This window comes from Anser brachyrhynchus (genome assembly GCF_964034855.1).
Source record: "Anser brachyrhynchus genome assembly, chromosome: 26".
Lineage (NCBI taxonomy): Eukaryota > Metazoa > Chordata > Aves > Anseriformes > Anatidae > Anser > Anser brachyrhynchus.
The window spans coordinates 6,548,569-6,568,615 of NC_137719.1; the positions used below are offsets into that span (position 1 = coordinate 6,548,569).

Consider the following 20,047-nt stretch of genomic DNA (forward strand, 5'->3'; position numbering starts at 1 on the left):
TGCCGGCCACGTTTTCAAACCAGACCAGGCCGTGGGTGAGCACTGGTTTTGTTCTGCCTGTGGAAGTCCTGCCTGTACCTCCCCAAAAAGGTGCCAGCGAGCACTGCAGGGTCCCGCGCACTGCCCGGTGGGTGCTGAGTAGCCCAGTGGCCCCTTCTGCTTCGTCCCGGGAGTCTGAGCAAAGGCCCTGGCCGAGGTGCGGGGAGGAGAGCCGCAGGTGAGCCGGGAGGTGATGCTGGGCTTCTTCCTTCCCTGCCTCCGCACACGGGCAGCGGGCTGCTGGCGCTGGGTGCCGGTGGGTGTAGCTTTCAGGGGACTCGGTACATAAGGAGCTTCCCCACCCCCTGACAGCAATGAAAAGATGAAACAGTAAAAGGATTTAGGGGAAGGGCTTGGAGTAATAGCGGTTAAGTCACGGATCAGGATTTGTGATTAAGAAGCTCTGACAGCAGCGTGGTGAGCCGGGTGTATCGTGCCGGCAGGGTCTCAGTGTGGGGCCGAGTTTCGGCCGTGCTGCAGGGGCCCGGGGTGGCAGAGCCGCCCCGAACAACTCCCCCCGCTCCCGGCCAGCCCCGGGCTCCTGCTGCTCCGCTCCCCTGCCGCCCCATGGCCAAGCGCAGGCGGGCTGTGCTCTCCCTGCTGCGTGCCGGTGTGCCGCGGCGACATTTTGTGGGCAGGAGCATCAGCCGCGTGCAGCTGCGGTACCTGGAGCACACAGACTGTGTCTTACCCCCGACAGCCGCACGTGGTGGCGGTGCAGAGCCCTGGCGTGCGGGGGTGGGCAGTGGGGGTGCCTGCGTTTTGGGGTGGCAACTGGTTGCCCTGAAGGCGGTTGCCGTGGGTTGGAGAATGCCTTCAAGGGGAAATGGGACCTTAGGAAAGTGCCAAGCACAGGAGAGGCGAGATCAGCCTCGCTCGCCTCCCCATTTTGGAGGAGCCCCCGGGGAAGGAGGCACAGCGGGAGCGGGCTCCCGTTGGGACCGATGAGGCTCCCCGGGAGCGGCTCGCAGCGGGCAGCTTCCCCTTGCCTGGTGCCCCGCAGCCCTGCGCTGGCTGCCTGCGGGCGGCTGACCCCAAAATCCCCTCTGCAGCCTCTAGTATGCTTATTTGTTAGGTGCAGCATCTCATTCCCGTTCGCCCCGGGGCTTAATCACATTTCGTGGTGTTTTCTCCTGTCATGCTTCCCTGAATTTGTCCCAGTAACGCTTAACCCCCCCCACCCAGGTGAGCAGCGACGCCCTGCTGCTGCTCCTGCTTGGACACGAGTGCTTTGGGCTGTCCTGGCCCCTGTTCAGCGGCTCTGGCATTGCAAATCCCCTCTGGAGCTGCCGGCACCCGGGGTGGGAGCAAGTGGTGGGAGAGCAAAGACATAAATGGAGATGTTGGTGGGTCTGCTGGCGTGGTGCAGAACAATGCCTCCCCACAGGGGTTCGCCCTGTGCGCGGTGGTTTAAGTACATTCTCTCCACTCTGTTCGCGGGCTTTGAATTTTAGAGAAAGTGCTTGGAGCCGAGTTTCAGCAGTGACTCTGGCAGCTCGGGAGGCCGAGCTTTGGGTTGTCAGCTCCTGTAAACGCTGGTCCTGGAGCAGGCACAGGGAGGGGAGGGAAACCCAGGCTTGGTGCCTGGCTCCTGCACGGGGCTCGGCTGGGGGTGCGGGCAGGCAGGGCTCTGACCGGCTGCTTTCTCTTTGCAGGGCTCAGCGGGCACGCAGAGCTGGTCGGGGCCGCCTGCAGGGACAGCTCGCGGGGGCAGCACCCCGAAGATGCGGCGCAGCCGGAGATCGGAGCCCCTCCAGCCGATGCGGGGACCGAAGGGGAAAGCGGCCCTGAAGACCCATCGCTGACGCGGCCGCCGGCTGGAGCCCAGCACCCGGCCGCCCTCGGGACTGGGGCTGGCGCTGGCTGCGCCGCGGAGCCGGCCCCGGTGCCCCATGCGGGCAGAGCCGCCCGCGAGCCGGTGATGTCGGGAGGGGACCCGGCCGGTGGGGGCGCGGGGCTGGCGGAGCAGGAGGATGATGGCTTGGCACAGGAGAGCTCGCCCGGTCGGGACCAGCTCCGAAAGGGAAAACCACCTTCCCCGGGGAGGAAAGGAGAAGAAAGCGCGGAGCCTGCTGGGGAGGAGCCCCCGGTGCCCCCAGCTTCCTACCACTTCGACCCCGAGCAGTACGACGAGAGCGTGAGCCCCTTTGTGGCAAGGGGCTGCAAGCTGCAGAGCTCCCCTCCGACCCCCCGCCGCCTCCCATTGCCAGTGAGCGAGCCGGGGGGGGACCTGGCCCCCCAGACCAAAGGGCAGGTCCCGAAAGCTGAGGTCGACATCACGGAGGGCGGAGAGGGCACGGAGACACGAAGAGCCACGCCAAGGAAGGGCAGCAGGATACCGGCCAGCAAGCTGACACCGAAGAGGCACCGGGATCCCGCGAGGAAGCCTGCTGAGGATGCAGAAAGGTGTCCGCCGGAGCCACCCCTTCCCCAGGGCCCCCCCAGGGCAGCTGCTGCGCCGTGGGACAGCCCAGACCTCAACCCTTTCAGTGGCAGCTCAGCGCTGCAGCACTCGCCCACGCTCCCCAAAGGCTCTTACCAGTTCGACCCCGATAACTTTGACTCCGTGGATCCCTTTAAGCCCACCAAGACCCTCGCCAGCGCCACCGACTGCTGCCCTGCTGCCGACAACAGCCTGAACGAAATCCTCGAGTCTCAGACGCTGGAGGTGCCGGATGAGCTCGCGAAGGGCAGGGACTCCCCGAAGAAGCCCAAGTCGCGCCTGATAACGTGAGTGCCGCAGCGCGGCCAGCCCCTTCCTCCTGCACCACCTGGGAGAGCGACCTGCGCCTCAGGCTCTCGCGTTCCTGCCTCCCCTGGTTCTCTCTGCCCTTGTCCCGGTGGGGTGCGTCTCCCCTCTCCCTGCCAGGCCCCCCCCGGCTGCTCAGGAGCAGGTGGGATGAGAGGGATGGGTGTCACGGAGCGGTGCCGGCGCGTGGGGCACCGCACAGCCTGGGCGCGGAGCTGGGGGCTGGAGCAGGACCCGCACGGTGGGAGAATTTTGGGGGTCTGGCTGTGGGGCAGAAGTGCCCGTGCTGCGGGGTCAGGGGTCTCAGCGAGCCTCTGCAGCGCGGCGGGAGGCTGCAGGGCTCTGCAGGCGCACAGCAGCGTGCGTAGTTCTGCGGCTGGTGGATGGGCGCCTGTCTGGGCAGATGCTGCTGGGACATCCTGGGCGCTGCCACTGAATTTCCCTTTGTGCAACAGGGGAAGAGGACGGAGGTTAAACAGGCAGGCCGTTTGTTGCTTTGTCACATTTGCACGGGCGGTGGGGACCTCGGTGTCCCTCGCCAAACTATTCCAGCACATGTGGGAATCTTTCGGTGCAGATTTAGTTCCTGTGCCGTGCTATTTAAAACCCCCATGTAAACGGTGACGTTTCATAACGCCTGTCGGGAACGCAGGCAGCTTTACCCTCCTCCTCTGGGAGCAGGTTTAATCACAAACCTTGCTATTTTCCTGGTTTTTCACCTATCGTATCATCAATGTCCTCCAAACCGTGGCTGGGCAGCACTGAGTCTCAGCCTGCCTTTAAGAGCTTGAAGCTGTAAGATGCAGAACAGCCGCTGCTGAGACGGGGCTGGCCCTCTGCGGGTCTCTGAGCGTGCGAGGGACGCGGAGGGAATATTGCATGAGGGAGTAATCGCCCAGCCAATTTGGGGTCCTTCCAGTATAATTTGCGGTTGCACTTAGCACCGATGACTGGAACCAGTTGAAAGCAAAAGCAGGAAATCAGCTTGAAAGGGGAAATTTGGGGAGCACAGGGATTGTGGCTGATTTGGCCGTAAAAGCAAAACAAGCCATCGCTCTGCTAGTGGGTTCTCCGGTGGGAAGGCCGGAGGGTGGGTTTTTGCAGGGACAGGAGATCATGCCTGGGTGGCAAAGCCAAGGGCACGATAGCCGTTTGTGTCTTAGACTGTGGAAAGAATGGAGGCAGGTTTCTGCAGAGCCCGTGTGGCTGTGCGTGACCCCGGGGCCGTGGGTGGAAGCAGCTGGGGGAGCTGCAGCCCCCTCTCCGTTACCCCAGAGCAGCTCGAGCTGCTCAGGAGCTGGGTTCGTGATTCAGTCTCATCCCACCTCTGGTAACAGCAAATGCAGAACCTGAGCATCCTTTATCTGTGTTCTTCCCAACAAGCCAGAGCTGTGCTACTCGTTGTGTTTCTCCAGACGGGAGTTAATGCCCAGGTCTTTTCACACGCTTTTCTTCTCTCCATCTGTCTGTCTCTTTCCTGTCTATTCTTGGGTGCATCAGGACCACTGAACAAGTGAAATTTCTCTGTTTTCTGTTGTAAGTACTCTCTTCTGCCTTTCTTTCATCCTTTCCTTGGTTGTTTTTTTTTTTTTTTTTGTTCTCTCTCCGACTGGGTGTGTGTTGGCCCCACACGTCTCCATGGCATGCAGGCTCCTCCTCGCCCTGCGCCTCGCGCCCTGCTGCTGGACCCGCGTCCCCCGCGCCCGGCTGCGGGGCAGCTTCGCCTGCGGGCCGGGGGCGCCGAGAGCTGCACCGGAGGCCCGTGCCTGTGCTTGCTCTCGCAGCATGCCCACCTGCAACGCGTTCCCGTGATGTAAATACTCGAAATCAGTGTGTCGGCTGAGGGAGGGGGGGGCAGGTTTGTGAGTGTGGTCCAGCTCCAGATTTTAGTCCTGAAGGGGAGGGTGTCTTTAGCCCTGCCGTGCAAAATCCCTGGGGAAGGAGCTGCTGTAGCAGGGGGTAGGGTGGAAAGCACCGCCTGGAAACGGGTCCCTGGGCAAGGGAGCCGCTGGTGCTGCCTCTTGTGAGGGCAGTGGGAGGGAGGCGGCGTGCGGGGCTTATCCTTGATCTTAAGTCATCCGTCCGAACGCCCTTCTTGTCTGCTTAGTGCTGGTTGCCATATGCACGAGCAAAATTAGAGCTTGGCTCAAGCGCGGACATCTGTGTCTCGGCTGAGAACTGATCTGCCTTTTTACAGCCTGACTTTGCACGGTGACTGTTTGGATTTGGGACCTGCAGCCTGGCGGGTCTGCCCGTGCCCGTGCAGCCAGCAGGCACGTGGGCAGCGCTGTGAGGTCTGGGGTTATCCAGCCGAAACTGCTGGTGCCCAGAGCACATCGGGAACAGGGCTGCTGGCGTCCGTGTGTGCTGGCCTCGGGGCTGGGGGCTCAGAGCTCAGGCTGCCCGCCTTGCCCTGCTCCCCACCCCCTTGAATCACAGAGCTGCTGTCTTGGGGTGATAAACCAGCCACCAGGCAGTGTGACCGCAGCATCCAAAGAGGCTGGGCAGAGCAGAGAGGTTGCCACGGGCATGGTGAGCTGCAGTTTAATTCTTGCATTAGGGGGTGATGGAGAAAAACAGAGCCAACAGGGATTTCTCAGTCTGACACAGGTGTGGGTGGCAGCGTGCAGATAAAATTCCCTTGTGCCATGGCACGTTGCTCGTGCTCTGCCAGAGCACGTGTAGGGTGGGACGGGGAGATGATTCCTAAAACCTAGGGCTGTCCCCCTGCAAATGTGCTCCGACCTCTGCCCTGCTGCGGTGCTGGGTGCGGGCTGGCAGTGCCGCGGGCTGCCACCCGAGCTGCCTGCGGCTCAGCGGGTGTCTGTCTTTGGGAAATTCAGGCATGGCAGCTCAGCTGGGAGATAGCCAGCCCTGCAGCGAGGGGTGGCAAGCTGCGAGCTCATGCCCAGGTGTGGGCACTGCTCTCCTTCCCACGCGAGGGGTGAGGGCTGCGGTGGTGCAGTCGTCTCGCTGCTGGTGTTGGTGGCACCGCATGCGCCGGGGCTGCTCCGTGACCATCCGTCTGCTGCCTCCAACTGATTCAAGACGCCGGAGCCTGGTACATTGGGATGGGGCCGTGTCTGCAGTCCCGTGCAGCCAGCCCAGCAGCTGGCAGGATGGCGTGTCCCGGGATGAAGCCCCAGGAGGAGCTTCCAGTCGCAGATCACCTGTGAGAACAACCTGAGCTCAGCCTGCTCTCCTCCTCCAGACAGCGCCTGCACCCTGACGAGGGAGCGCTGGAAGCACAGCGGCGCTGTCCTGCAGCAGGGCAGAGCTCTGGCCGGGCAGGCCTGGCCCACGTGGGAACGTGGATGCTGCAGAGATGGACCCCGGCCACACCAGCAGGGTCAGGGCAGCCTGGAAGTGCTTCCTCCCCGCAGCAAACCGGCGTGCACTCAGGCATACCGCCGCTCTGGATGCACAGGCGAGCGTGCAGCAAGGGACAGCTTTTGTCTCAGGCTCCTTGGCAATCGCCTCTCTCGCCGTCAGTACCTTGGGGTGCTTTCTCTGACCCTTACCTTCGACAGGAATAAACATCTTGAAGACAAACCCAACTGCTTTGTAGTTGTGTGTTTTTTTGCTTGTTCCTGCTGTTCATTCCAGAACTTGCCCTGCCTCGGTACCGGTGAGTGTTTTCGCTGTTGCGCAGCGGGTGCAATGCTAGCGCTGGGGCTGCTCCCCTCTGCTTGGGCTGTCTCGCACGCGCCCCCCGCCTCTCCCCCTCCTCCAGCCCCTGCGAGCCCCAGCTCAGCCCGGCTCCTTCTCTCTGTCCCGCAGGAGCGGCTGCAAGGTGAAGAAGTACGAGACGCAGGCGCTGGTGCTGGATGTCTGCACCCAGGTAGGTGGGAGAGCTGCTGCTGGCGCGGGGTGGCGCGAGGAGAGCTGCCCAAAGCGAAGTAGCCGGGGTGCCCAGGCACAGCTGGATGCCGGCTGGGCTCGGTGGGGAAGCCTTTCCACACGTGGCTTCCCGGCCAGGCGGCTCTGCGGTTTGCTGGGACCGTGCGTGCGGTGTCCTAGGCCTTAGACCTGTCCCCCGCTGTGGGCCAGAGCAAAGCGCCGAGCTCTGCGGTCGGGTTAATGGATTTTGCTCATTAATCGCCTCTGTTTGGGGCACGGGGGGCTTCCTTCTGCCCAAGCCTGCCGAGTGGCTGGTGGGGAGCAGTTGGCCGTGGGTGCTGAGCCTCCCGGTGCTTCCCGCTGGCCATCCGCACAGCCCGGCTGCCTGAGCCCTGCGGATTAGCTCGGTCCTGCTTAACCGCATGCCTTGATCCCGCAGGATGAAGGAGCGTTGATCTCAGAAATCCCAGATATTGCAAATCGGGATGGACACGCCACTGATGAAGAGAAGCTGGCCTCCACCACCTCTGTGCAGAAACCAGCCGGGCTGGAGAAGAAGGGAGAGCCTGAAGATGACCTGGAGTACTTTGAGTGCTCGAACGTCCCCGTGCCGGCGGCAAAGCACGGTGTGGAGGCAGGTAGGGAGCATCCTCGCTGCCTCTGGCTCTGGAGGTGAGCCATGCCCGCGCCTGGGTAATGCCTGCAGCCTCTGGCAATGCATTTGTGCTGTTGAGGCAACACAGCTTCATCACGTCTCATTTGTGCTGATAGGACTAAAGGTTACCACGAGCCATAATGAAACCTCCGATTGCTTATCTGCACTGCTTTCATTATGGAAACATTGTGGTGCAGGCAGCCTTTATCCAGACTCCTTCAGCCTGGAGCACTGTCCCAGTGGCACTGTGCTGGGAAGCCCTGCAGCTCCTGGCTCGCCCGCAGCCCCTTTCCCTGGGCACGCTGCCCTCCTGGCAGGGACCGGCTTTGTTGTACCAGCCCCGCAGGATGAGGAGGGCACCCGGCACCTCCCCAGATGCAGGCTGACCCGGTCTCAGTAGTAAAACACAAATGCAAAGTCAGGGCTGCTATTCAAAGCGTCAGTCCCGTTTGGGTTTTGCTCCTGCTCAGTGTGAGCAGAGGCAAAGCACCACTGATGAGCAGGCTGATTTTGGTTACAGCGGTTACAAGAAGTGCTCCCTAAGTAGTGCCTCGGGTGCGCAAAGCATGGTGCCGCTGTGCACTACCAGTGTCTGTTTCACCAAGGACAGCCAAGGCAAGGGCTGAGCTGGGCAACTCGTCCAGCCCAAGGGGGACGTTTCTGGCATGCCCTGTGCCTGCCTTCGAGGCTGCAGGGCCCCTGCCTGCGCCAGGGCAAAGCTGCTGGGACATGGTGGCTCCCAGCGCACAGGGCTCTGGTTAATAGAGATCTCCAGGTTGCTACAGAAGCCTGCACTGGCGCTACTGCTGGTGCTTTGCTGCCCGTCTCCTGTGTAATTAACTGCTCTGACCAATCCATTAAAATATAATTAAAAGCCAGGCAACATGGCACTTAATCAATAGCAAAGTTATAGGTGCAAAGAGAAATGGCTGCACAGAAGGTTCGCAGCTGTCTCCTGTGCAGCCACCCATTAATCCCCGCTCTTGAATGTCATGTGGAGCTGCAAACCTCTCAGGAGAGGAAAACAGCCCTTCATCTCTCAGGGGAGGGAGAATTGTACAGTTAACGGTGAGCCTGGGAGGCGTTAGTTATTGCTGCTGGTCCCAGAGGGCACACAGCTGCTGGCCACGGTGCAGGGATAAATGGGGAAATCCCAGGGAATCTGCAGCCACAAGCTTCGTGTTGCATCTTTCCCTCCGTAGCCGCGTTCTCACGTTATGTTTTTTTCTGCCCAGTTAACAGGTGAATAACCGGTCACGTCCGCAGTTGTTTCTGCGAGGTTCATAAATTACATCCCAAGTTACATGGGATGGAGGGCGTCCCGAGCACTCAGACTGGAGGAGAGGCCTTTAGCTTCTCTCCACTGCTGCCAAGAGTAGAAGGGGCCATGTGCAGCTCCTTCGGCGCCGGGCCCAGCTGGCGTGGGGCTGGGGCTGGTGCGATTTGGGGTGGCCGAGCAGGGGGCTGCCCCCCGCCCGAGATGTCCGGGACATCCTCAGTGCCGTGGTCCCCAGGAACCGCTGCCGTGGCAGCTGCCGGGACGTGTGGGGCCACCAGAGGGAAGTGTTGGCTTCCACTGCGGCACGAGAGGCTGCCGGGGGTGCAGGATGCGTCCTCTTCACAAGGGCAGGAGCTGGGGGCAAAGAATCCTTTGGGGAGGGAGCTCAGGGGACACGGAGACTCAGCTGCACAACCCTGCATCCCAGCAAACCCCCTTTGCTGCCAGGGTCTTGCTTCCAGGCAGCTAAAATGTTGAATTTCCCTGTTTTCAGGCTTTGAAAAGGAGCTCTCCAAGCAGATGGACAAGGATGGGCCTGGTGCCTTCCCCGTAAGTGCCACGTGAATCCTCCTCCCTGTGCCTCGGGGCGGCTCTGCCCGCTGGTGTGGGGCTGCGGGGTGCTGGTGCTGGTGCTGGTGCTGGTGCCGGTGCCGGTGCTCCTGCCCCGCTGGGCAGGGGGCAGGGGGAGGCTGCAGCAAACGTCCCCGCTACTCCCAGAAGAGCTGCCAAAACCTCTCTGAATTGACAGTGTGCAAAGCGGGAGGACAGAGGCTGTGTCTGTGAGGAGGAAGGAGGCTGGGGCTGGCTCTGCCGGTGCCTGTGCCTCCTGCGAGGGAGGCTCAGACGCAGCTTTCAGGAAGCCGGCTGACAGCAGAGAGGGGGATTAACGAGAGCAGCCCGCTTAACAGCCCGGCCCTGCAGCCAGCAGTGCCCCAGCTCTGCATGGGGCATCCCCGGTGCCCCCACGGAGTGGTCGGGGTGGCCCCAAGACCCCGGTGCAGCAGGGGGGACCCTGTGCCAGCTTAGCTGCCCCTGGCCAAAGCTGCTGGAGGTGGCAAGCAGATGACAGTGAGATTAGCAACATCAGCAAAATTAGTGTCTCTGAGACAGATTTAACTGCGCTAAGCCCCTCAAGGACGTTAGGCAAAGTGAACCTTTTGTTTGGTGCTGCTGAGGGCACGGGCTGGCAATCGCTCCTGCAGCTGAGCCATGGTCATCCCAAAAGGTGGGAGGATTTGCCATGGGGTTAGGCAGTAGGCACAGCTACCTGCAGGCCTTCAGGTGCACGCCTGTGTTTGCAAGATGCTGCGGCAGGCTGCTGCAAAAGCCACACAGGGCTGAAGCTGCCCAGAGCCGGGGCTGTGCCCGGGCTGGCTCCTGCTGCCTCCACCACTGGCAGAGCCGTGGGAGGCGCGCGGGGCGCCCTTGTGCTTGAATCTGGCAATGGTCAAAGCGCAGGGGAGGAGGGAGAGGGGGGAGAGAGGGAGAGAAGTGCGTTCGTTTCCAAAACACTGCGAAAACAGGTTGGCTTCTCCGCAGCACTTCTCTATTTATGGCCTCGCAGCCTGTTTCCAAGGAGATAGCTGCGAGGGGCTGCCGCTTCGGCTGGGATGATGAAAGGAGGACGAGGCGCCGGTGTGAGCCTCGGCTTGCAGGAATGCTTCTCTGGAGGCGCTCCAGGCTGCGGGAGCCCTGGAGGCCCTGCGCCCTGCCCGTCACCGCCGTGCGGCCCTCGGGGAGAGGGGCTGGGCCCCGGGAGGAGAAGGCCCCGAGCAGTGCTGCTGCAGCCTCCGTGAGCACGGCCCCACAAACGTCCCCGTAGCGCCAGCAGTGTGTCAGAGGTGTCCCCACCCGGCCAGGAGGTGATGCAGGCAGCCCCTCAAGGCCAGAGCTGTTTTAAAGCCAAGCACAGACACCGGGCCCCGAGCTGTCGGAGTGTGCAGGTGGGGACGCTCGGTGCCTGAGCAGAGGCTGACGAAATGGGGGCGAACACCCCAGATGGGGGAAGCAGGGTGAATAGAAAGTGAACAAAATGCAGCGTCCCAGCTGCGTGATCTCCCTCACAGGGCAGCCCCGGGCTGTGCTTGACGGACAAATCCCCCGTGGCCATCACCAGCGGGAGCAGGAGCGAGAGCCCCCTGGATGGCATCTGCCTGAGCGCGTCCGAGAAGGCGGCCGTGCTCATGCTCATCAGGGAGGAGGTGAGGCCAGGGAGCGGCCCCGGCCCGCTGCCACGGTGCGGGGGGAGCGGGGCAGGCTCTGGGGTCGGGGGCGCACCCGGAGCACGGCCCCAGGGTCTCGTGTCTGCTGCATCCCAGATAATCACGAAGGAGATTGAAGCCAACGAGTGGAAGAAGAAATACGAAGAGAGCCGTCAGGAAGTCTTGGAGATGAGGTGAAAACCTTCTGTTGTGTGCTGCTCGGGGGATGCTGTGCTCTTTGCTCCCCCCTGGGGGCGCGGGTTGGGCTGTGGGGCCGTAATGGGATGACACGGTTCGGCGTCACCGGGGTGGGACGCGTTACGAGACGTGTTCCCTTTGTGCTTGTGCCGTGTTGAGCCTGCGGTTTCCTTGTCGCGGGGGTGAAATCCCATTAGCTGCGGCTGCAGGGAGGTCTCAGCGCCGCGGTGGGAGCTGGAGCCCAGCTCCTGTGGTCCAGGCTCTGCGGACGGGCTGGTGCTCGGGCTGCCTTCGTGGCAGGGAAGGGGTGGCGGGGCCCCTTGCTAGAGCAGAGCTGTAGGTGTGTGCCCGCAAGGAACTGCTGCCTCTTACCCGCTCTTGTTCTCCCTCCATCCTAGGAAAATCGTGGCCGAGTACGAGAAGACCATTGCCCAGATGATAGGTGAGGTCCCACCGCCTGGCCGGGTGTGCGGGGCAGGGAGCTGCTGCCGCAGCCGTCCCTGCTCAGCCCCCGCATCCCTCTTGTTGGCTCTCCTTCGCAGAGGACGAGCAGAGGACAAACATGACGTCTCAGAAGAACCTGCAGCAGCTCACCATGGAAAAGGACCAGGCCCTGGCAGACCTGAACTCAGTGGAGAGGTCCCTGTCGGATCTCTTCAGGAGATATGAGAACCTGAAGGGCGTCCTCGAAGGCTTTAAGAAGGTCCTTGTCTTGGTGTCCTCCCCCTCCTCGCAGCCCCTTGGGGCCGGGTTCCTGTGCAGCGGCTTTCGGGTCCCCCGTGGCGCTGCTTCAGATGCTGCCCCAGCCCTTGCTGAGAGCTCGGCTCGCTGCTGTGCTCTGGCAGCTTGCTGACAAACGAGCAGAGCCTCCTCCATGCCGTGGGAAGCCGGCGGTGGAGCTGGGCTCACGAGGAGCCTGCTCCCCGGGGCTCTCCTGCTGACGGCGAGCACAGGGCATTGTGCCCTGGGGCAGAAACTGCGTCCGAGGCAGGGCAGGTGCCAGGGCAAGGAGCCCTCAGAGACCCTGGCTCCACGTACACAGCAGCTTTTCCTTGCTGCTGAGCTGGATAAGGGGCTACAGCCCCTTGTAAGTGAGAAACTGGGTCTTTTTAAAGCCTTTTTCTTTCACCTGCAGAACATGTTCTGTCGTTCTATCAGAGCAACGTATCTCTGCTCAGTCCCAGCACAGGTGGATGTTCTCTGTTTTCCAGAATGAAGAGGCCTTGAAGAAGTGTGCCCAAGATTATTTAACCCGGGTCAAGCAAGAAGAGCAGCGGTATCAGGCTCTGAAGGTCCACGCAGAAGAAAAATTAGACAAGTAAGAGCCGCAGCTGAGGGCTGTGCAGGGTGCAGGCTGGGGGAGGAGGAGGAGGAAGAGGAGGATAGGTGCCTTCTAGCCTGTTCTTTGACCAGGTGCAGCATCAGACCCAGAGCCCGGGGTTGATGTGAAGGTGCAGGCCACGCAGGGGCTTGCTGGCGCTGCTGAGCAGCTGCCTGGGCACCCCTGATGCAGGCGGGCATGCAGGAGCCGGGCTGTGCTAGTGCAGCACAGTCTGACATCGTGTCGCAGGGCTCCTGGCTGCACCCAGCAGCATAACCACGGCCCCCTTCTCTCCAACCCCCCCCAGAGCCAACGAGGAGATCGCCCAGGTGCGCACAAAAGCCAAAGCAGAGAGTGCGGCGCTGCACGCCGGGCTGCGCAAGGAGCAGATGAAGGTGGAGTCCCTGGAGAGAGCCCTGCAGCAGAAGGTAACGCTGCCCCCCGGCCTCCGCGGGCTGCGCTGGGTTACTCTGCGCTTCCGTGGTGCTGTTTGGGTGCCTGGGCGTCCTGTTGGTGCTGGGCTGTGTGCTGCAGCAGGTCCTTGTGCCACGAGTACCGGCGTCGGGTGGGGACCAGGAGCGGTGCTGCCGCGGGGGTCCTCAGGGGCTGCTTCTCTTCCAGAACCAGGAGATTGAGGAGCTGACCAAGATCTGCGACGAGCTGATAGCGAAGCTGGGAAGGACAGACTGAGCTCACCGCCCCTCGTCCAGCACTCTGCACTTGGCCGCTTTCCTCGTACCTTCAAGCACTTTGCCTTATTACCCAGGAGCCCCCCCCAGCAGAGAAGCACACACGTGGCTGCCAGGCCCCGCAGCTCCCCGCTCACCCCAGGATGGGAGCCCAGGGGCTGGGGGCTTTGCTCGGCCCCCACGGGCGTGCTGCTCCTGGGGGGTCCCTGTGGGAGCCGCCTCGCAGCTGGGAGGTGGCAGCCCGGGCTGCCCCCCTCACCTGGGAGCAGGCCTGGTGGTGCCCCCCACACGCTGTCATTTGTTGTCTTCATGTGCTCGACAGCGTGGATCCGGCCTCATGGTAGCTCCTGCCCTGAGATGTGTGTGGTGCTGGGTTCAGAGCCATCGAGCCCTTGCACTGGGGAGGGGGACCTGGCACGTGGGTGGAGGGGCAGCAAAGGGGCCTCGGGGACCCCAGGCACCCACTGCAGCCCCTGGCTGAAGCAGGCTCTCAGTAGGGTGGTTTGGGGGAGGCAGCACTGTCCCGGGGGCTGATCCTGGCTGCTGGCACATTGGTGAACCACAGCACAGCACATCCTGGTCCCTGGCCGTGCCAGCCCCTGGGGGAGGATGCCTGCATCGCTGCAGTCGTGCACTTTATTAGCGTTGCACTCAGCTCTGTATTGACTTCTCCCCGTTGGGCATGGTCCTGCCACGCATCCCCTTCCCTAGGCGCGGGTACGGCCGCTCCATCAGCAGTAACCTCATCTCCATGAGAGCCCGGCCAAGGTGGGTGCAGGAGGCTGCTGGAGCCGAGGGTGGTTTGGGAAACGGGGCAGGTCGTGGCTCTGTGGAGCTGGGTCCTGCCTGTGCCCCCGCTGCCCTTCTGCCCTGGCACTTCCCGTGGTGTTAGCATGGTTTTCTCACCTGCTTTAAAATACGCAGAGCCAGGCTTGTGCTGTTGGCTCCACGTGCCGTAGTGAGGTTAGTCCCCCCCTTTTGATGTTGCAGCAGGAAGGAAGCAAGCCCAAAACGTCTCCACAGTTCTGCTGCGTTAGAGCTCCCTCTCCAATCAGCACAGAAAGGTGAGGAGAAGTGCAGTCATGCTCTGGGTCTTGCTGCTCTGAGAAACACCCTCGCAGCACTGAATACTAAGAGAATCAAACAAAAGCTAGCCTTTACAAGAAAAGACGGATCCAGACAGCAGTAAAATACGCTTTGAAATCTGTCTGGATTCAACCCAAAATCTGAATGGCCGTGCAGGCTGGCTGCCTGCTGTATTTCAGAGGTGTTTACTTCTCTGGGCATGCCAAGCCCCAGGAGAACTGCTGAGGGTGGAGGGTCCTTCGCTCTCACCTTGCGCAGACAGCCCTGAAGTGTCAAACAGGGGAAGTATTTGCTGTTGGGACTGTTTCCTACCTAGCCTATCTAAAACCTTAGCAAACCTTTTTGCTGCTATCTTTTTGTAAAAGAATTAAGCTGTTTTCCCTCTATTTTCTAATCCCTGTGTTGAGCATGCGGTGCAAACATCTGTTTAAATCAGAGCCATACACCTGATATATATTTTATTAGTTATATTATGCATAGAGAGAATTTATTACACACTTAAGCAGACGAAGAAGTCGGCAGCCTGCCCTGGCACGCGCAGGGTCCCCACCTGCTCCCTGAGCTCCCAGTTAACCCAGTAAAGGGGCTGGGGCAATGCGGTGAGGAAGCTGATGGCTGATGCTGTGTGCACCTGCAGCTGTGTGTTGAACATTCACCTCCGCACAGCTGACAGAAAGGAAAAATCCTACTTTTCCCTTTTTCTATTCTTTTTTTTTCTCCTTTTTCTTTTGTTTGGGGAGTCAAAAAGCCAACCACGGCCCACTGGAGCACGACTCCCCTTCCCTCGGTCTCACCAGCACCTGGGTTGTTGCAGCCTAGCACCGTTCCCTTATTCTCCCACGTGTCCGGCCCAAAGCAGCCTTCCCGGCCCCGGTGCGGGTGGCCCTTCCATTACCTGGTGGTTTCGCATGTGGCGGTGGTGCAGCAAGGAGTGACGCTGTCAGGGGATGTGCTGCGTGCAGAAGGCTCTGTATAATTAGATTAAAACCCTTGAGGCCCATGGAGTTCCTAGGGAGGCGGGTTCCTCTCGGCAGCCTGTTCAGAAGCGGGAGGGAGCAGGCTGCCAGAGAGCGGAGTTGCACGGCCTTTCGGAGCTTGTAAGCAGCTCACGGGGCCGGTTTCTGGTGTAGGACACAGGTGGGGCTCAGACAAGCTTGAGGTCCCAGCACGAGATTTGTTCTGGTTTGTTGTTCTGGACCTCGGAGGTGGCAGGTAGCGACAGGAGGTTTGATTTCATCACCCCCAGCGTTTCCCCAGAACCACGACTTGCGTATGATGCAGTAAGTGCTCCGGTCTTCTCTCTCCTGCAAAAAGGGGCAATCTGGGAGGCCAGGCTGTCCGGAGAGCTGCCCCCACGGCAATAATCTGACCTGGCAGCACCTTCCCACTCCTCTCCGCTCCCCGGTGTCTCGTGGTCGCCCTTTCACTGCCTCTGTCACCTGAGTGCTGTTCGTTTCTGTGCCTGTCAGCATGCACTTACGATCTGGGCAAAGATTCCTAAGGAATGACTTATTAACTATAATATGGTTACAGTTACGTATATGTATATATATAACGGTTATAGTTCTATATAATAGAAGGCGTGCGTTTGTAACTTTAAAGGGGCGAGACTTGCACCTCGTGTGCTGCTCCCCGCGGGGTGCCCGGCAGGCGCCGGCTGTGCTCAGCAGGATGAGGAGCGCGGGGCTCACTGCGGTGCCCGGCCACGTCCCCGGGCGCACCACGGCACCGTGCCCCGCGTTGGAGCCCAGGAGCAAAGCCGGCCCAGGGAACCTTTGCAGATACCCGTGCGCCGAGATCCCAGGGTGGCTGTGGTTGTCTTCTCTTCCTTGCGGTAGAATTTCAATATCCCTTTCTGACAGCGGAGGGTGCCTGCCCGCGAGCCCTTAGTGTCGCTGTGTGCCAGTGTGCGTTCACCAGTAGGTCTTGTCTGCAATAAAGTGCCAACGAGTGCCCACCCCCACTGCAAGCCTGCTTCCACCGCATCCTTCCAGCGTCCCCCCAGAGGCAGGAAGATTTTCTTTGCGTGACTACTACCAGGATTGCTTTGTACAATGTATGTAACTGCCATCAACATAAATTTTATATGTACAATAATTTCCCTTTTATATGTCAGGTAAATATTTGTAAGAGTTATACTCACACAAATGAGATTATTATAATGATTACTAATATATTTTTTCCATGTTTCATTGCCTGAATAAAAATTGTGTTTATCACTCTTGAAAGCTTTCCAGGTGATTGTAAGGTCAGTGAGGGGGCTGGGGAGACGGACGGTGGCTCAATCTTCTAGGAAGGGCCTGATTCTGCCTCATTTGTGTGCTAATTCTTTTGGTTTCAAATAAGTGTGATTATCACCTCTTCCTGAGCTGGGCGTCCACAGACTGAACCGGAGACCTGCAACACCTCCAAGTGCCCCGTGGTCTGCTCGCACACCGTGGTCTGCTCGCACGCTGCTCGCACACTGCTCGCACACTGTTTGCTCGCACACTGATGCGGTGCCATCAGCACACACCGGGCCATGGCTCAGCCACCTGCACACTACGCACGGGAGCAGCTGAGCCTGGGGCAGCTCTGCGGGGAGGGGGGGGACCGGCTTCCACCCCTGGGCTGACCCTGGTGTCTTTCCCGGCCTTGGCTAAATCCCTCGGTAAGGATGGAGCCGTCCCTGCCCCGCTGAGGGTGGGGACGGCGGGTGGCAGGGATGGCTCCCTCGTGCTCCCAGCCCCGTGAGGGTTTGCGGTGTCTTGCACTTCTGCCTTGGGTGAGCTGGGAGCTCGGGAGGGTTCTTCCCCAACTGAGCCACCACAAGCAGCAGGGAAGGCGATGTTCTCTGGGTGGAGCAGGTGGGCTTGGCTGAGAGCTCTGGAAGCTGACACAGGGCGATGGAGAGGTCCCCAAAGCAAAGTCCAGCCCCCTGGTGCCAGGTCTGGCCACTGCCACCAGCCCCCTTGCCTCGGGTGGCCCCTGCCCTTGGGGCATCGCGTCCCTTCCTCCGGCTCAGGTGGCATTAGCCAGGGGCTGCAGTAAGTGTGTTATCCTCAGCCCATTGATCCAATCACCCAAGCAGATTAACTGTAAGACCTCGGGACAAAAGAGAGGCTACGCTACCTGCGCTGCGCACTGCTGAAAATGCCCGCCCTGAGGACCCTCCTGGCCCTGGCCCTCGTCACGTCCCTGGCTGGAGAAAGTAAGTGTCCCCTCGCTGAAGGAAAGTAAGTGTCCCCTCGCTGAAGGCGGTGCTGGGCGGGAGGACGGGCTGTAGCTGCTTGCTGCTTGCTGGCTGCCTCCGGCCTGCCGCCGGCTCCGGGCTCTTGCTGCGCCTCCTGTCCTTGCAGAAGAGCTGCTTTGGGGGGGACGGTCCCTTCCCTTGGCTAGGACAGTGCCGGAGTACCCTGCCCCTGTGCCTTCTGCTGTGCTTGTGCGGGCGGTGGGTGTGAGCGGGGATGCTGGGCTCCAGCCTGGTGGGAGCCGAGGTGGTTCCCGAGCCCAGGAAAAGCAGCTTCTGACCTGCTTGGTTCCTCACAGGCAGAACTGCACCAAGCCATCCTAAAAGGCAGGAAGGTGGTCGCGCTGCTCCAGGCACGGGCACGATGTGTGGTCAGGTCGTGGTGATGTCAGGAGCTTTGTACCAAGGGGAGAACGAAACCCAGCTGTGGTTTTAGCTGACGGTAAATTAAAGGCTGCACCGTGCTGCAAAAACCAGGCAGCGCCGCAGTGGAAATCTGTGCTCAGCGTGCGTTAACGGCAGGCGTTTACCGGCATTCGGCCCTGTTCGCTCTCAGTTCCCTGAGACTCGCGTTTTCTCCTTTTCCACCAAACCCAGGAGCTCAGACCTCCTGCAAACCGAAATGTGCTGACCACGCAGCTGGGGCCTGCTTGCCACGAGAGGGCTCTGTTCATCCAGGAAAGCAAAAATTGAATCCCAGCATAAGCAGTAATTTAACCATTGCTATCAAAATCAAGTGGTCTTCATAATTTCCTGGTTCGGGTGGGAGCAGGTTCTTCAGGTTTTCTTGGTGGTTCTCTGTCTGCAGATATTTAAAACGGTGATGATATTTAAAGTCTCCTTCTGTCATAAAGTGATAATGACACTTTCATATTTACTCAGCCGGTTCCTAAACTGAGCTGGGACCTCTGGCGAGTGCGCATTTTCCTCTCCTGCAGGGTCAAACAGTTCTTATGCCTGGCATCAGCTCTGACACACGGCGAGCCCGCAGAGGCAGGGGCTGGTTATCACCTCGCGTGCCTCTGGCCTCCTTTGCGAGCAGGCTGGACGACGGCCCTGCCTCTGACACGTGTCTGCCTGTCACCTCGCTGCCGAGCGCCGCGCTTGTCCCTCTGAACCGTGCGTTTCGGGTGCAGGTTCTGTGCAACGGGTTCCGTGGGGGGAGCTGCTTTAACGATGCACAAATGCACAAAACTGCCTCCGTAGTTTAGAGGAACCCTCCCCCTGCAAATGCTCATTAAAAAGAAATTCAGTGCAAAACGACAAAGATCAAGGTGTTTTCCCTCACTTTGAGCCACACTTGGGCGAGCACCGCATGCCTTTTGCGGAGGGCAGAGCCCCCTGAAGCCCACCCGCCTCGGCCCTGCCAGCTCCTGCCTGTCCCTGGCTCCCCCAGCCCTGGCTGAGCGCAGCCCCAGCGCAGCCCAGCACCGCCTCACCGCTGCTCCTCCCTTCGCACAGGTGCGGCGCTGAAATGCCACAAATGCGTCGCGTCCAACGAGAACGACTGCAACAAGCAGGGCTCCCACAGCTGCCCCCAGTACGCGGACGCCTGCTCCACGATCACCGCGCCGAGTAAGTCCCTGCGGGGGGGCTGCACAGCCGCTGCCTCCGCTGTCCCTCTGCGGTTTGGCCCCAGCCGTGCCGGAGGGGTGTGCTCCTGCTCGCACGGGGCTGCTCCCCTTCCATGGCCGTTGCACGCAGCATTGGGAGCTGCTGAGTGAGATCAGCTGCAAACCTGGCCAAAAGGCTTGGCAGGGAGGTGAAGGAAGGGAAGGACGGTGTCAGCAGGGCAGGACTGCATCCCAGCGCCCCAAAGGAGCCCGGGGCTGTGGGAGGGGTGGCTGGGGAGAGGGGAGGGACGCCTGGGGCTGGCTGCCCCTCGAACCCTTGAGGTAGGGGTGAGCCACCAGTTTTTAGTCTCTGGGAACAGGCTCTTGGTCTGAGATAACAGTGCACTTTTCTGGTGTAAGGGAAACGCTCCAGCAGTGTGTTAACACCCTCAATGCAACCTCACAGGGGCCAGACAGCATCGTGGCCTGCAGGACAGACACGGGCAGGTCCCCAAACCACCCTCCTCCTGCCTCGGGCTGGCTCCCTTGCTGGGCTATGTGTGTTTCACATGCGGCTATAAGTTGTTGGTCGCTCCTTTAACACCAATTTGCTCTGCGGTGGCTTAGAGAAATGCGACCATGAGGACATCCCTCGGCCACCGGGCCACTGCTCGGCTCTCCAGCAGTCCTGTGTGCAGGAGGGAGACCCTTTCATTGCAGATCTGCAGCATAACATGCTGGGATGCACCTCTGCTTTCTCTCTTTCCCCTCTCAGCTCAGCAGGGATGGAATAAAGGCCCCCATGCGCCGGGAGCGCCTAACCCTCTGTGATCTGCCTTCCCTTGCAGACAGCGTCATTAAGTCCTGCTCCTACAAGTCCTTCTGCGACCAGGCGCGGCGCGGTGGCTCCGGCGGGGCCACCCTGCAATGCTGCTTCAGCGACGACTGCAACGGGCCGCGGGGCTCGCGGAACGGCGGCGGGGCCACGCCGCTGCACCTGCCCAGCCTGCTGGCCGTGGCGCTGGCGGGGAAGCTGCTGCTGGGCTTGCCGTGAGAGCGGCGGGGCCGCGGGCGGGTGGCCGAGCGCGGCCGCTCGCCGCAGTAGCGTAGGCGCCGCGCGCCAGGAGCACGGTGCGTAGAGTCGCTGCTTGGAGTGCGGGAGAGGCCAGGCCGCCCGCCGGTCAAATAAACGCTGCGGTTGGAAATCA

At 60.9% G+C, this 20,047-nt stretch overlaps 2 protein-coding genes across 8 annotated transcripts in view; both read left to right on the forward strand.

Annotated features, from left to right (window-relative positions):
- The window catches only part of TACC1 (transforming acidic coiled-coil containing protein 1), a 32,758-nt gene extending 16,473 nt beyond the window's left edge, over window positions 1-16,285 (forward strand). For 5 of the 7 annotated variants that reach the window (XM_080568576.1, XM_080568572.1, XM_080568573.1 and 2 more), the window contains exons 3-13: window positions 1,695-2,769; window positions 6,569-6,629; window positions 7,068-7,266; window positions 9,056-9,111; window positions 10,629-10,763; window positions 10,881-10,957; window positions 11,360-11,403; window positions 11,504-11,664; window positions 12,173-12,279; window positions 12,590-12,710; window positions 12,904-16,285. In XM_080568576.1, the coding sequence (XP_080424702.1) occupies window positions 1,961-2,769; window positions 6,569-6,629; window positions 7,068-7,266; window positions 9,056-9,111; window positions 10,629-10,763; window positions 10,881-10,957; window positions 11,360-11,403; window positions 11,504-11,664; window positions 12,173-12,279; window positions 12,590-12,710; window positions 12,904-12,972 (1,839 nt within the window). In that variant the 5' untranslated portion in view covers window positions 1,695-1,960 and the 3' untranslated portion in view covers window positions 12,973-16,285. Of the gene's footprint in view, window positions 1-1,694; window positions 2,770-4,288; window positions 4,325-6,568; window positions 6,630-7,067; window positions 7,267-9,055; window positions 9,112-10,628; window positions 10,764-10,880; window positions 10,958-11,359; window positions 11,404-11,503; window positions 11,665-12,172; window positions 12,280-12,589; window positions 12,711-12,903 lie in introns of all 7 variants that reach the window. The other 2 variants (XM_080568578.1, XM_080568577.1) reach the window with 2 other exon arrangements.
- Window positions 16,286-16,527: 242 nt separating this feature from the next.
- On the forward strand, window positions 16,528-20,047 carry LOC308182867 (uncharacterized protein). The gene is made up of 4 exons (XM_080568165.1): window positions 16,528-16,903; window positions 17,128-17,247; window positions 18,748-18,861; window positions 19,688-20,047. Exons 2-4 carry the CDS (start codon window positions 17,190-17,192, stop codon window positions 19,891-19,893), a joined length of 378 nt encoding a protein of 125 aa, XP_080424291.1. The 5' UTR covers window positions 16,528-16,903; window positions 17,128-17,189; the 3' UTR covers window positions 19,894-20,047.